The 15,705-nt window shown below is 40.7% G+C and overlaps 1 protein-coding gene across 3 annotated transcripts in view; it reads right to left on the reverse strand.

The window, feature by feature from the left end:
* Positions 1 to 12,220, reverse strand: part of rab27b (RAB27B, member RAS oncogene family) — a 31,551-nt gene extending 19,331 nt beyond the window's left edge. The window contains exons 1-2 of one of the 3 annotated variants that reach the window (XM_024268496.2): positions 12,094 to 12,173; positions 5,723 to 5,851 (exon numbers count right to left, since the gene is read on the reverse strand). Coding sequence is in view for 1 of the 3 variants with exons in the window: in XM_024268497.2 (XP_024124265.2) it covers positions 5,723 to 5,851; positions 7,273 to 7,418 (275 nt within the window). In the remaining 2 variants the exon portion in view is untranslated. Of the gene's footprint in view, positions 1 to 5,722; positions 5,852 to 7,272; positions 7,782 to 12,093 lie in introns of those variants that run through there. The other 2 variants (XM_024268497.2, XM_024268495.2) reach the window with 2 other exon arrangements.
* Positions 12,221 to 15,705: the final 3,485 nt, after the last annotated feature.

Below are 15,705 nucleotides of genomic sequence, written 5' to 3' on the forward strand. Positions count from 1 at the left end.
AGAAGATGGTATCTTCACATTGACTGCAGTCAAATGAGCCGCCGTTCACATTTTTGTGGTCAAATCAGCATCACTGGATTTTTGGTGTGAGTTTCATCCAATACTTACGGTAGCAGGACTGAGAACGCTGGAAAATCTCCACCAGACTCCATGGAGCTTCTTGATGTGACCACGGAAATGTGAACGGCGGCTCATTTGACCGCAGTTGGAAAGGATTGTAAATCAATGAAAGAGCTTTTTGATGTTGGCTTTCATCATTTTATCAAGAACTCTGCTCTGAGCTCAGCTCTTAAAGCCACACCCCCTCAGAGGAGATTTTGGAAACATAGACTTCAGATCAACATGAAAAATGGCTTCTTAAGACATTTAGGTTGAAGGATTTTGGTTAAAAACTTCAGAGTCATAATTAAAACACTACTGGGAATGTTTTTTAAAATAAAAAAAAATGTCATAGGAGACTTTAAACCTTTTATGTTAAAATATCTTGGGCGTTTTTGTCCTGCATTGGCACTACAGAAACACAAACCCCTTATGGTTCTCCAAAAAAAAAAACACATTTAACATCACTAGCATGTTCAATTAAAAAAAAATCATGTTTACCAAAAAACAGGAAAAAAATTTCGACTAAAAATGTTGAAAACATTTCTGTCCTTTCATTTGAATTTATCAACAATCACAAGGACGATGTGATGACTGTCTAATCATCAGGATGAAGGCCGATCCACCCTCTTTGCTTGCAAGCGTTTTGGACGTTTCTGGAGCAAATGGGTTTGGAACGTTTCAGATTGTAATGGCCTCAGACTTTCCTTAAGCTGCTCAGACAACTGATTTGTTTTGTGCAGCTCTTCTCTGTCGAACTTGATCGATAACTGCTAACCTGGATGAAGATAGACATAAAGTGATTCAGCCTGCCCACACGTCCACAGGCCCTTTCCATCAGGAGCAGTTAGCACTTCAGACGAAGAACCAGAGCAGAAAGCTCAAATTGCTGAGCATGCTTATGCCGGTGTACCGAGCAGAACTACCACTGAAGTCATTCTGACTGCTGACCAACATGTTCTGAAGATTCTGAATTTATTCTATACTTAGAATCAAGATCAGCATCATTGCTGTGCTCAGGTATGAGTGTGTTCTCCACATCACAGAGAAGCCCATCCTCTCTTTAATCTCCCTGTAGGAGGTCAGCTAACATCTGTAGAGACGGCTCACACAGCCCGACCTGAAAGGTCAGCAAGGATGCTGAAAAGGAGAAAAACTGCTCTCAGAGGGATGGGGCCGACCAAAAGTCCAGGCTGCTCCAGGTGGATTTTTGCAGTTCTGAATTTTAACTGGGATTTCAAGTTTTTTAATCATCTATGTCACGGAATAAACAAACAAAGGCTATTTATAATCAGAGTACTATTTATCGAACATGTGTCAAAGTCAAGGCCCGGAGGCTGGATCCGGGTAGTTATATGCGGCCCTCCAGATGGTTTTATTTTATTGTTAATAATATTATTATTGTAATGCCTTTTTGTTAAACAGCGCATTGTATTTTTATTTCCAGGTTTGGTTTGTTTTGTTCTGCAGGATGTTCATATTTGGATCATTTTAACAGGATATATTTTATGGAGATCAAAATCTTTTGGGATATCTATGTGTAATTTTTTATATAAAATAAAATAAAAGTAAAGACATTTGAGCTTTTTCTTCTTTTAAGGTTTTTTTTTATTTCTATCTTGTATAATTTTGACAGAATATATTTTTATGGAGAGTAAAATATTTACATGTATTAAAGATTTAAATTGATTTATTCTGGAATAATATTCCTGCTTGTTTTTATTCATAGTTCTGTCAAAAAACATGTTTTTAAAGTTAAAAATTAAAAAAATGTAGTTTCAGAGTGTTTAATAGATGTTTATCCTGTTTGGCCCGTGACCTAAGGTGTGTTTTGGATTTTGGCCTCATGTGTGCTATTGAGTTTGAAACCCCGGATTTAGTGAATAGAAATATAGTCAAACTTCTCCATGACTTGGTTTAAAAAGCCAGAAGTAGGGTTTTGCAATGTGAGAAAATGTGGATAAAACTATAAATAATTCACCTCCGTGGGCTGCATACGAAAGACAGAAGTTTGTCATTAACCTTAACAGGTAAACACGTTTTTCTATCAAGTTTTGAATGAATATAAATAGTTTGGTGGTGGCACCTGTTCAAGCTTGTATATTTCATCATGATTATGCCTGTGTCGTTTACAAGGACATAGTTTCTGCAGAGGAGCAGGAGTTCATTAAAAGTAGGGCTGGGTATCGATGGTAAATGGCGTATACTTGTATAGCGCTTTCTACCCTCCTTCGAGGGCCCAAAGCGCTTCACAGTCACAGACCCATTCACGCATTCACCCATTCACACACACATTCACACACTGGTGGTGGCTCTGCCGCCGAACACTGGCTCCAACCTCCCACCAGAGGCAATTCGGGGTTCAGTGTCTTGCCCAAGGACACTTCGACACATGGGGGGGCAAGGTGGGAGTCGAACCCGCTCACTTCTGATCAGGAGTTGACCGCCCTATCGCTGCACCACGGCCGCCTTGATAATAATTTCCTGAAAAGATTTGATTTCATTTACCAGAGCCTGGATCAATTAGATTACGATTTTTTTTTTTAAATCTTTTGATCCTCTTGAATTAATTCAATTTTGAGTTTACACATTTATATACATTTGTTTAGAAATACATTAATAATCTACTATATGTTATGAATATATTGATATTAATCTGATCCAATTCAATTCAATTCAATTCAATTCAATTTTATTTATATAGCCCAATATCACAAATTCAATTTGCCTCATTGGGCTTCATGCCTGTAGTTTTTACAGATGCACAGATGGAGTCATAAAATATGCACAATAGGTAAAAACTAAACAGACTATAAAGAACAGGTCATCCCTGTCCTTAGACCCTCCCTCGCGGTAAGGAAAAACTCCTAAAAAACCCGAGTCAGGAAAAAAGAAGAAACCTTAGGGATTCCCACATGAGGGAGAGATCCCATCCCAGGACGGACAGGCGATACCAGAACGGTTAAAGAAAAGTTAGCTGCTAAAACTGCATATATGAGTAGAGTTCATTCATATAGAGCTGAGGGACGAGTGATGATTAAGTCCATAGTCCAGATGAAGCAGAACTGCAGTCCACGACCAGGAGCAGGAGGACAGACGACCCACCAGTTCACATACTATAAATGTATCAGTGAAATAATGAGATTGTTATTACCATCCAGTGTTACACGGATTCTCTAAAGGAGAAGTTCTAACTAAAATGTTCAGATCATTAACATTGGAAACATTGTTCTGCTTCTCCAGGGGCCCGTTCCAAGAAGCAGGTTTTGTTGGATCTCTGAGTTCGTGAACTCCAAATTCACCAAAACTCTGAGTTTTCGGTTCCAGAAAGAGAGATAACTCAAACCCGTGAAAGTGGGCGAAACCAAGGCTGTTCCAAGAAGCGGGTTAAGATTAACTCAGAATCAATCACTATGGTAACTGAGTCTGTGAACGAAACCTGGTCGGTAGCAGGTTTTCTTCAGGAAACTTAGAGTTCTCTGTGGTCTCCGCCCCTTTTTAAAGTGAAGGATGTTCAGATATGAGTTCCTCATTAACATTTAGAGAACATTCACATTAGAGACGTCACGTTTTCACCACGTAGAAACCAGAATGACATGTTCATTCATAGAGGATCATGTAGAGAGGAGGCTGATTAATCCAGAGGAAATGTTATTTACGTCGGTAGAGGATTTGGAGGACACGAGTCGACTGAATGCAGTTTCTCCAATTCATTTTTAATTGAGAGATAATATAAATAGTGAGTTTTTTCCAGGGACTCGCTATTAATAATACTGAGTTTTCTTTTCCTCATCTTAAACCCTTAACAACAGAAATCATTGAATGTCAAACACCAGGAAAGCATTTGAACTAATCGACCGTCCAGCACTTGCAACAATTATTAGCTCGGTCGTCAGCAACGCTGCTTCTCTTTGCGGAGACCTGAGTTCGAATCCTGGCTTCAGAAAGCGTTTTTATGCTTTAAAAAAAAAAAAAAAAAAATTGGCGAATATTTTTTTTTCCAAAATTGATTTGATTAATGTGTGCCGGCACACTTCCCTGCCAACCACCCACAACTCAGAGGGGAATTTCTAATGAAATCCTGCTGCTCTGCAGAAAAGCCCTAGAAAACAACACAGTTTTTGGGGATTTTGGCTAAAAACGGCTTCATCATATTTAAAAGACCATTGAGAACACTTTGGAAATAAATCAAAAGATAATCGGAGTGGGACTTTAAACATCTTTAGGACAACTAACTGAAATCACCAAGAAAAAAAACACCACCTCAAACAAAGAGCTTTTAGTTTTAGACGGACGTGGCTGCAGAGATGAGCCAAAACTAGATGCATTTCTGAGGTTTCTTTGTACGTCTTTCTTTAATACAGAGAGAGATCACATGAGCAAAAGATGGAAAAATACATTAGAACTTCTGGACTTTTTCTAAAAGCAGTATAAACAGGCAAACAAAGTCTTTCCCAAATAAAGTTATTTAACTGATTCTTCACACCACCTAACACAAGAGTTCTGAATATTAAAAAAACATGTTTTAAGAAAAATTAAAGCTCTACCCAGAAGTCATCAACTCAGTGCGTTTGGCTCCCCATGAGGACTGGGGTGAGTAGAGGGTATTTACATAGTGCTGCTTTGTGACTAGAACGGTCTGTTTTGCAGCAATGAGCTGCTAACAGCACAGCAGAAAGGGTGATAAGAAGATGACTAACTCATGACAGACCTTCCATTTGTTGAATATATATGTCAACAGGAAAACAACTCAGCAGTGAAGACTGAAAACACCCGTCAGTCCCATTATGCTGGTCCAGGCGCTGGCAGTCATCACATTCCAGCCCTTTGGAAATAAATGAAACCTTTCAGGAGGAGGGAGCGTAATTTGATTACAGCCAGCCTCATGAAACCTGATCAAATAGAGGCTGAACTACAGAATTCAAGTTAATGTGGAGAGATAAAACTGAACATTGTGTTGCATCCTTCCCGCATGACTCCAATAGTTGCAAAGCTTTTACTTTGTTGGGGTTACATCATTTCACATGCTTCATGCAAAACACGTAGAGTTACAAAAAAGAATCATTACTCTGCTTTCAGATCAGAACACTTCATATCATTAAAACTTTCAATCCTCATATATTAAATAGTAGTCCACCAACGCCCAAGGAAGCTAGTCTATAGAAAATAGGTCTTCTCCTAGGACTTGTTGCCATGGGAACACAGAGCAAAAAAGACGAAGAATATGAATGCCATTCCTATGCAGAAAACCATGATGGGTAATGACTGATTCAGACATTAAAAATTATATTTTTAGAAATGTTTAAATCAGATAAATAAGAAAACTTACTAAAATGTATTTTCTGGCATGAATATTCCCCCACAGTCTTATTTCTAATATTTTAGATCGACTATAGAACAGGATGCAATATATTCTTCGGATTTTATCCATCAGGTTAAAATTGGAAATTTAACAATGAACCTTAAAGACAAGAAACTAAATATTGAAGGGAACATTTGAAAAATCAAAGCAAAAGTGGTCAAAGAAAAAAATATATCTTTATATATATATACAGACAGACAAACAGATATAGATGTATTTATCAGTGATCAGTAAAAAACTTCCACTTTAGATTCAGAATACCGTATATTTTCCAGTTGTGTCCTGTCTTCAAAAAGTCTTAACTGTATTCTTGAAATTGTTTTGCTAGAAGAGTCCGAAGGCTTGTTGGATACAGTGAAAAAGTTGCAATTCAACAAAGCCAGTGCTGATCTGCAAGGACAAGGAGGGAGACATTTAAATTGAAATCAGAGGGGGAAAAAAATCAGGTTAGAATGTCACGTTTGCTCTGCTTCATGGATCCTTCAGCCCCTCATTTGTAAGCCTCCCCTCAGCTCTTCTCTTTTTGCAGGTCTTTCAAACATGATCTCATTTGTAACGCCTCCCTTTCATTACTTATCGTGTTGAAGGTCATCATGTGATCAGTCAGCTGACTGGGTTTGAGGTGCAGTTCGCCCCAGGACAGTAAGAACACAGCATCATTATCTGCAGATGTGTCCTGAAGCGGAGCGACTAAGCTCAAAGCAAACACGTCACAGGCAACCTCCATGGAGTAATCACCAAAGTTAGATGGTGTAGTGTTTGAGTTCTAGACGTTTTTCCTCACAATTCATACTATTAAAATAAAGCTACTGATATAAAGTCTTTGGAACCACCAACATTATGACAATTTGTGCAGGTGATGCTTACTACAAAAAGCTTCACTGAGGCCATCTACAGTATGGTTTTCAGCATTGATTGTCACATGTTCATCCCATGTTGTTTATCAATACTGAACAGTTTGTAATTTTGACTAATTATAAGATTCTAACTCCTCTCTTGGTCATTAAAACACAACTTTAAAAGTCCTTTATAAGCCTATGTGAACTCTCTCTAGAGGCAAACCAACAATAAAAGCTGCTGTTCTCTTTAGACCAAAGAGCAAAAAAAAAAAAAAAACATTTTCACCCGATCCTTAGTAAATAATTTCTTAGCAAAAAGAAATGACACAAAAACTACTTCTTTTAGTCAATTTCAAATGCTCAAGTTTAAAAAGTATGATGACCCATCAGGAAACCAGCCCAACAAAACTACATTTGATGTTCTAGTTGATTTATCATCTCTGAAAGTTGGTGTTTAAAGACAGAAAGACCATCATCCCTTCATCCATGTGTTCTTCTTTATAACGTGAGTTATTAGAGATTATGCTTACCAATCATCGCAGGATCACAATATCATCGATATCATGATCCATCGCATCGTATTGTGAGGTAGTGATTCCCAGCCCTAATCCATATGTGAACCAGCATTTAAAATGCTCTAGTTTTGATGTGAAAACATATAAATAGTGTTTAAGTTCAGCCAAAAGACAGGAATAAACATGTTTGGGGTTCAGTTATTGGACGACTCAAGAAGGGTCACTCCTGTAGCCTTGAATCACCTGTTTAAATCTTTATATTCTTTTGTAGCGAATACTTCTGAGCAGGTTCTCTGGTATGAGGAATTGACTACTTGTGGCTTTGTCACAATTTGTGGTGAAAATGTTTGATTTTGATCAACAGACACTGTTTAACTTTTGGTTTTCAGAAGAAAGCTGTTCAGAGTTTTGTTATGCCGGGTTCCTGACCGAGTGCCCGTCATTTCTGGGTGCTTACCCCGGCTTGGATGTTCTGTTTCCTATCCCGCTGTTGTGCTGTCTTTGTGGTGCTCTGAGTTGTTGCTGTGTGGAGGATCTTATTCCTTCTTGTAGTTTTTGTAAATTTCTTGTTTTTTTTTTTTGTATACAAAGTTTTGGGAACATTGACACCTATTAAAAGCTTAATCTCTTCATTTATTTTTGGCAGGCGAATATCTCTGAGATAAGGCAAATTTTGCAGATCACTTTGCAGCGGTAGGTTACATTTTATCACAGGAATACTCGGTTGTGTGTATGTTTTAGGAAGGGCAACAAAATCATTTCCTGGAATGGCAGCTACCTTTGATAATATGACTGTCCACAATTTTCTCTTGACCCATTGTCCTGAGAAGAATGCGTGATGTGTGTCCTTCCACATGGAGTCTGTGGATTATACCTTCGGTACAGAACAATGCAGTACTTCCTTGATCCAAAAACGTATTGTGACATTTGGTGAAACAGACACGATGCTTTAAGAAACCAAAAACTCTGTACAAAAGTAAACTTTACAAATATTTTACAAAAAATTTTACTGAAAAACTGTAACCCTGTTCATCATAATCTGAATGTCTTCCTCACACAGCAGTTTCTCATAAATTCAATGCATGATTCAACCACTTTACACTTGTTTACACCACTGACTGTTGTGTTGTGACCCAAAACCTGTGGAACAATTGGTAACAATACTTTTACTCCTGAAACACAAAGTAGTACTGTGATGATCAGCAGGTCCTTACAAAGTTCTCTCTTCGACTCTAAACTAATTTGAAACATCCACAGCAACTTTGTGGTTATTGTCAGAGGAGTCTTTGTGAAGTAACTCAGAATCTAATTTTCTAAATCTACATTCCCACCCCCACCTGTAGCTGTGGATTGTCAATGATCATAGATTCTGGCAGCAGAAATGAGATTTCCTCTCATAGTGCGTTTATGCATTGAAATGATGCTTCAGTTGAAGCTTTTCAACAATTATCATGCAGTACATAGGCAAGACAACTTTTAACTGTGTGTTTAATACCCTATTTGTCCTTGATTCCTCAAACAGATGGGAATAAGACAGTCAATGAGCTTTGACCCTTGTGTTCTCTTGTGGGGTCCAGATGACCCCACCCTTAAATTGATGTGTGATCAGTCCCATGACAAAGGTGGACAGGATTTCATTTCTGTCACGGACACCAGTGAAGATAAAACATCCTTGAACAAAAAAGCTTAGCACAACTGCCTTGTGGGGTCCAGATGACCCCACTTTTAATGTAAACATGCCTAGGATAACACAAGGGTTAAAGGGGTCTTATCATGAAAAAACACCTTTTTGAGCTTTGAAGTGTATTATACTGTTCACTCCTCACTATAAAGAACCCCAAAGCAGTATTTTGATCCATTCACACATTTCTGAGTATTCCTCTAAAAACCTGCACTCTCTGCAGCAGCCCCTCCCATACCCACGAAAACCAGCGGTTTCTCCCGATCTGATGTCACAGAGTGAGACCACCCCTTTCAGGAAGAGTCTGCTCCACCCCAGGCTAACAGAAACCCCTTCTCTGCAAAGCTAACAGCTCGAGCTAGCGGTAATCAACCCCCCTCCCTGCCCCCCCCCCAGCTCATGCACAGCAGACCCCGGCTGTCTGTGTTGTGAGTTTGTGCTGCTGGCTAAGAAACGTTCATTCTTAAGCTTTTAAACTTGTGTGGTGGCACAGGAGCTTATGGACTGCTGAGGAATCTGCACAACATGTTGGGATGATCCTAACGTATCTGAGAATGGAGCAAGCAGACGGGGATATCGGGAAGACGGCAGGAGAAAGGGACAAAGCGGTCAAGAAGATGAATGAATGAATGTCATCATTTCAATAAATCCCTAAATGTTCATCTGGTGTTGTTGTCTGCATTTATGACTGAATTTCACTGTAAAATGAATCCATTAGCTATCAACATTCTGTCTGTGCCAAATTTGGGGGATAAACTCCCGAGCTGCACTGTATGTGGGCCTACAACAATATTTTAAAATAATAATAAAATTCCCCTCATTTCTTTTTTCATTTCGTGTTTGCATTTCCAAGTATTTCTCCTTTTAAGTGGCTGTCACTCAAAGTTCCAAAGAAAAACGTTTGAATTCCTGAAACTTTCCTACGTCACAGTAGCTAGCTAACCCGGATGTAGCTGTAGAGGCCGGAGAAGATAATATAACGTCCCACCACTGTGCTGTAAAGGATTGTAATTCAGTGAAGGTCCAAACTGATGTTAGCTTTTATTATTTTGTGATTGTAATTCATGTCTGCTCCCCATGCAGTGAAGCCGCTGGTAGTTTTTAAGTTTTCCTCACATATTTAAAATGAAACTGAAAGTAAAATCCCATCTGATTTTACAAATATGCTGACTGTGTTTGATCCAATCCGCGGAGGAATGCCGAGCTGCAGCTGCGCTCCTCCGCGGATGGTGGCAGGCAGCCACGGGCAGCCGGTGGCGACCGTGAGCAGCGGCGGGCTGCAATGGGCAGCCGCAAGCAGCTAGAAAGGGGCAGCGCTGTAACAGCAGCTTAGCTCATGACCCACCGGGTAGTTTAACTGGACACCGGAACCGTTCTTCTGAACGTAACCCTTCGTCTGCTCATGAAAACATCAACACTGTCTGCAAACATTTAGAAACTGACGCGCGATTAGACCCTCTCTGTATTCTGGCATTTGATTAGATTTCTTGTTCAGGTGAATTCAACAATCAGCATGTGCTAGCATGAAATCAGTTATGAGCTCCAGCTGCGGCTGCTGCTACAATGCAGCCTGAATGATCATGTTTTATTTTATTTTCATTTTTTCATGGGCTTATCGGAGTCTGTGTCTCGCTAGCATATCTGGTGGGAGAAGAGGCGGGGTTAAACAGCTCAACACCATAAGCCACGCCCACATAGAGGGGATTTTTTGGAAAAGAAGGCTTCAGATCAACAGGAAAAAATTGCTTTTTAAGTCATTCAGGATGTGGATTTTTTGTTAAAAACTTCACAGTCCTAATTAAAACCCAACTAGGAACATTTAAAGAAAATAATTTTAAAAAATTGTTCTAGGGGGACTTTAAGATAAATCACGGTATGGCCCTTTTAACCCTTTAACACAGGAGCTCCAGTGTTTATGTTCTTTGATTTACTATAATTTTTTTATTTTTCACGCAATCAACGAAATTCCGGGAGATTCTGAGATTCTTCAGAATCTCCCAGAATTACATTTATCATGTTAAAGTTACAGTATGTTAAAGATTTTATGTTTAAGCGTCTGCGCCACCGCCTCAGGTGTTACAGGATTCATGAAATCAAAGCAGCTTAAAATTTAAAGTTGTGTCTGCAAGATGCTGGAGAAGAGAAGATGGTATCTTCACATTGACTGCAGTCAAATGAGCCGCCGTTCACATTTCTGTGGTCAAATCAGCATCACTGGATTTTTGGTGTGAGTTTCATCCAATACTTACGGTAGCAGGACTGAGAACGCTGGAAAATCTCCACCAGACTCCACGGAGCTTCTTGATGTGACCACGGAAATGTGAACGGCGGCTCATTTGACCGCAGTTGGAAAGGATTGTAAATCAATGAAAGAGCATTTTGATGTTAGCTTTGATTATTTTATCAAGAACTCTGAGAAACCAATGATTGAATGTATTGATCACAGTCAATAAACATTGGAGAATTAGCTAAAAGAGTCTTTGGTGAACTGGAAGGAGAAAGAATCAGGATTTTGGAGGAAGTTCTGTCCATGAAGATCTTCACTTCCTCGTCCAGCTGACATCCGGATCAGAACCATACGGCTGGACATTACCCAGATTGATGGATGTTTTTATGTAGCAGCGGTGAAGATTTATGCTAGTGAGACACAGAGCTATCATAATCAGACAGGAGGGATCAGGGGTGGAGCTACTCAGCTCAGCTCCAAAAGCCACACCCCCCCAGAGGAGATTTAAGAAACAGAGGCTTCAGATCAATATAAAAAATGTCTTTTTAAGACATTTAGGTTGTGGGATTTTGGTTAAAAACTTCATAATCATTATTAAAACACTAATAAGAATGTTTTTTTGAAAGAAAAAGAAAATTGTCTTAGAGGGTCTTAAAATACAGGCAAATTAAATGTGTATAAATTTCCTTTGCAAAAGGACTTAAGTTCTAATGTTTAACTTTTGATTGTTGTTTGTAACTATAAGTAATCTATTAGAAAGAGATTATTCCGTAGAGGCTGGTCGTCTTCAACTTGGACCATAAATTAGACACAAAAAGTTCTTCCTTATGCTGGCATGGCTGCTTTGGAAACTTATGACTTGTGCTATTTTTACACAAGCAAAAAAAAAAAAAAAAAAAAAAAAAAAAAACTCTGCTTTCGGCTACATACACAAAATTAGCCTGTTTCTCAGAATTGTTACATATATGCCTTTCTTCTAAAAGATTTCTCCTCATTTTAAGCACAGAACAGTCTTTCATCCTTTTTTGTCTCCCCTGCTGTCTGCATTTAATGCAGGGCTTTCTGATATTTGCTCTTTTTTATGATGTTAGACCAAACATGTGTTCTGTGGATAAATGATCGTTTGAGTTTCGACTGGTTTAAAGAACTTTCTCAGTTTTCTTGTGCGCTACTTAGGCTTTCTGATAATTCAACATGGACATCGGACCAACCCCTGACATGTTTATGACTGCATTAGCAGAAGTAAGACTCAAACTTCCAGAAAAGTAACCAATCACATCCACAAACATGTTTCCTGCTTCCCTGTACATTCCCACAGAAACCCGTTCAGTTCCAGACTCAGACAGAAACACACATGTAGAGCTCCTTACCTCTGCGGCTCCTCAGCTGATTCAACTGGGAGAGTTTCTGGGGAAAACACGAGGCGTGCGAGCAGCTGACCAGTTAACACCGACCGACTGACTGACTGACTGACTGAATGCGGGGGGCGGGACCACTGACTGACTGGATGAATGACTGCTATTCAGTCGAGGCAACAAGGCAGAAAGCCCCGCCCTTCACTCAGCTGCATGGATGAAGCTAACAAGTGAAAACTTTAAAATGAAAAACTTCAAATAACTCATTTCAGTTTTAAGGGTGATTTTGGAAGTTAGTTTAAAAGCTAACATCCAAGTGCTTGATGGTTTTCCCTGAAATATTTGACTAACAACACAGTCCTACCAGTATCTGTAACTTGCTCGTTAAGTGTTTCATGGACTGGTGTCACCTGAAATAATCTTCATAATCAAGAAAGTCCAAGTGTGTCAACTTACAGATCAGCTGACAGTTTCTCTTATGTTTCACGGTTTTCATCTCTACTTTTTTCTCTGCAGCTCATCTCTGTTTCAGGAAGTAAAGAAAGTACAGAGACCAGCTAAAAACATGCATATGTGCACACACAGACGCACGTACACCCCCTACACACACACACACACACACACACACACATAAACAGTTATTAAGCGCAGCCTCTAGTTATGTCTGTGTGGGATACTGTAAACATAACTTTGTTTTTCTTTCTATACTGATGCAATCACAAAGGTTTGGGGTTTTTAAGCTTAAGATGGAGTGGAGCTATGGAAGCGTTTGTGACTCAAAAATAAAAGTAAAAGTCAATACAGGAAATGCCATTTCATTTTCAAAATCTACCTACATTATTTGTCTCCTAAATGAAATTAAAAAGCAATTATCAAAACTGCTTTTGCATCTTCTTCTTCAACTCCACTCATTCTGTAACTTAATTAAAATGATAAAGAAAATGACTTTTCAAAAAGTTCTTTGGTAAATTTGTACTAAAATTCAATCAGAAATATCAAATTTGAAAAATAAAGTGGATTGACAGAAATGCTTTTTCCTTTTAAAAATGTACCAGCAATATTTGTCTCCTAAATGAAATTAAAAAGCAATTCCAAGAACAGCTTTTTCATTTTCTTCTTCAACTCCACTCATTCTGTGACAGAATCAAAGTATCAAAGCCAATTGACATTGCTTTTTCGTGTTCACATTCTGCCGCGCAATAAGTGTCTCAAAAATCTATAGAAGGTCTGGAACGTCCCAAGGGCGCACAACGATGATCTCAGAGCTCCTCCTTGTGATGAAGAGGCAGAGGCATGTGGATCCATGTGCAAACCAGATTTTAATGGAGAACACAGGCTGAGGCAAGGCGAGGTCAAAATACAGGCAAAGGTCAGGACACAGGCAAGGGAGTCAAGGAGGCAGGCAGGAGTCAGAAACCAGAGGCAAAACAAGGAGTAAACTGCTCAGAAATGACTGCGTGGCAATGCAAGACTTCGCACTTAGGTGGTGACTGCAGGCAGATTAAATACTGGTGGTGATGAGATGGATTGGAAAACAGCTGAGGAATTCTGGCTGAGTGTGGAGAGGGAGTGCATGGTCAATACTCAGGCGAGCGCTCCCTCTGGTGGGTGGAGAGGGAAGCAGCAGGTTGATCCATGACACTCCTGCTCTGTTTTGTGCTGTTGAGAATCCACATGCCGTTCTCATTGATTTATATAGAGAAAATGGGGAAAAAGGGAAGCAAGAGGGGAAAAAACAAGTTCAAAGCTGAGATTTATAATTTCCAATTAATGTTTTAAAAAAAACATAAGTTAAAGACTGAGAAAAGCGGGATACACTGTGGATAGTTTGACAGTCTGTTACTGCCGCCGCGTTCTCTGGCTGCAGCTCGATGCAGCGACGTGTCCAGCGGAGCTCACGCCATGAATATGCCGGGAGACAAACACCTATGCTGGGGTTGGATCATGCTTAAACCTCCAGAACTTTGGGATATTTTGCATATTTTCATGCGGAGAAAGAGGGACGGGCCACACACTCAAAGCTGAGATTTATCTTTTATCTACAAATAACTGGCGTTGTTTAAACTACATTTAAAACATCCTCCGGTGCGCTTGCTGTTCGGAACGTCGGGGGTCTGCAGCTCTTGGGACGTGGCGCCGGACGCGAGCCGGTACCACCAGACGTGGTACTGGACCCGAACCGGGCTATGGTGCCGGTGCTCTCCATGTCCTGGCGCCGGGCCGGTTCTAGCTCGCAGCTTGGTGGTTGTAGACCCACCCGTAATCTTTCTTTTTCTTTCTTGGACCGTTGGCGCTGTTCAAGCAGCGGCCTGTTGTGGCCTCTCCCAGCATCCTTTCTTTTGTGGTATTGTTTTTTTCGCTGGAGCTTGGCCTGACTGTCTTGGTCCGACTCGGCCCAGATTACTTTTTGACACCTTTATTCTTTTTGGGGTTTTTTCATTTGATTTTCTTTTTTACTTTGTCTGGATTTTTTTGGCCCTGCTCGTTAACGGCTCCCGTTTTGCGCCCGTGGTCGGCTCATGGCTCTGCGCGGCATTGCCTTTCTCTGCGCAGAGACACTGGACATTCCGGGGAGATCCGGGGGAGAAGAGGGTACTGCGGAACTGGACGGGAGCTCCGGAGTTGGACGACAGCTCCAGATCGGTGAACTTGCCCGGCTGCGGCAGATTTCGGGGAGTGCAGCATTGTGTGCTTCGTGGAGACGTGGCATTGGATGGACTAACTCTGGACTCGGTTGTCTCGTTGTGGGTTTTCGAGATTCTGTGTGTGGATGGGAGTGAGGCGGAGAGTGAAAAGATGAAAGGCGGGGGCTCGCGGCAACGACAGGTGATGCGGCCAGGCGCATATCTGCACTGGAGGGCGGCTCTGCTGTGAACATCGAGCTATGCGCTCTGCATGTGGGCTTCTCCACGGCGCGGTGGCCCGGACTCAGACCTGTCACCTACAGTCCCTTCTGTTGATCTGCGGGGACTTCAACCACGCCTCGTCCGGCGCCGCGTCCCGAGAGCTGCAGACCCGACGTTTCGAACAGCAAGCGCACTGGGGGACGTTTTAAATGTAGTTTAAACAACGCCAGTTATTTGTAGATGAAAAGATAAATCTCAGCTTTGAGTGTGTGGCCCGTCCCTCTTTCGCATGAAAATATGCAAAATATCCCAAAGTTCTGGAGGTTTAAGCGTGATCCAGCCCCAGCATAGCGGTCTGTCTGCCGGCATATTCATGGCGTGAGCTCCGCTGGACACGTCGCTCCATCGAGCTGCAGCCAGAGAACGCGGCGTCAGTAACAGACTGTCAAACTATCCACAGAGTATCCCGCTTTTCTGTGTTTAAAAAAAAAACACAAGTTAATTGGAAATTATAAATCTCAGCTTTGAACTCGTTTTTCCCCTCTTGCTTCCCTTTTCCCCCATTTTCTCTATATAAATCAATGAGAACGGCATGTAGATTCCCAACAGAACAAACTAAACCAGAGCAGGAGGAGCTCTGACGTCATCATTGTGCGCCCTTGGGACGTTCCAGACCTCCTATAGATTTTTGAGACACTTATTGTGCGCCAGAATGTGAAAAAAGAAAAAGCAATGTTAATTGGCTTTGTCATTTTGATTCTGTCACAGAATGAGTGGAGTT

Source organism: Oryzias melastigma, linkage group LG12, assembly GCF_002922805.2.
Source record: "Oryzias melastigma strain HK-1 linkage group LG12, ASM292280v2, whole genome shotgun sequence".
In the NCBI taxonomy this organism is placed as follows: domain Eukaryota; kingdom Metazoa; phylum Chordata; class Actinopteri; order Beloniformes; family Adrianichthyidae; genus Oryzias; species Oryzias melastigma.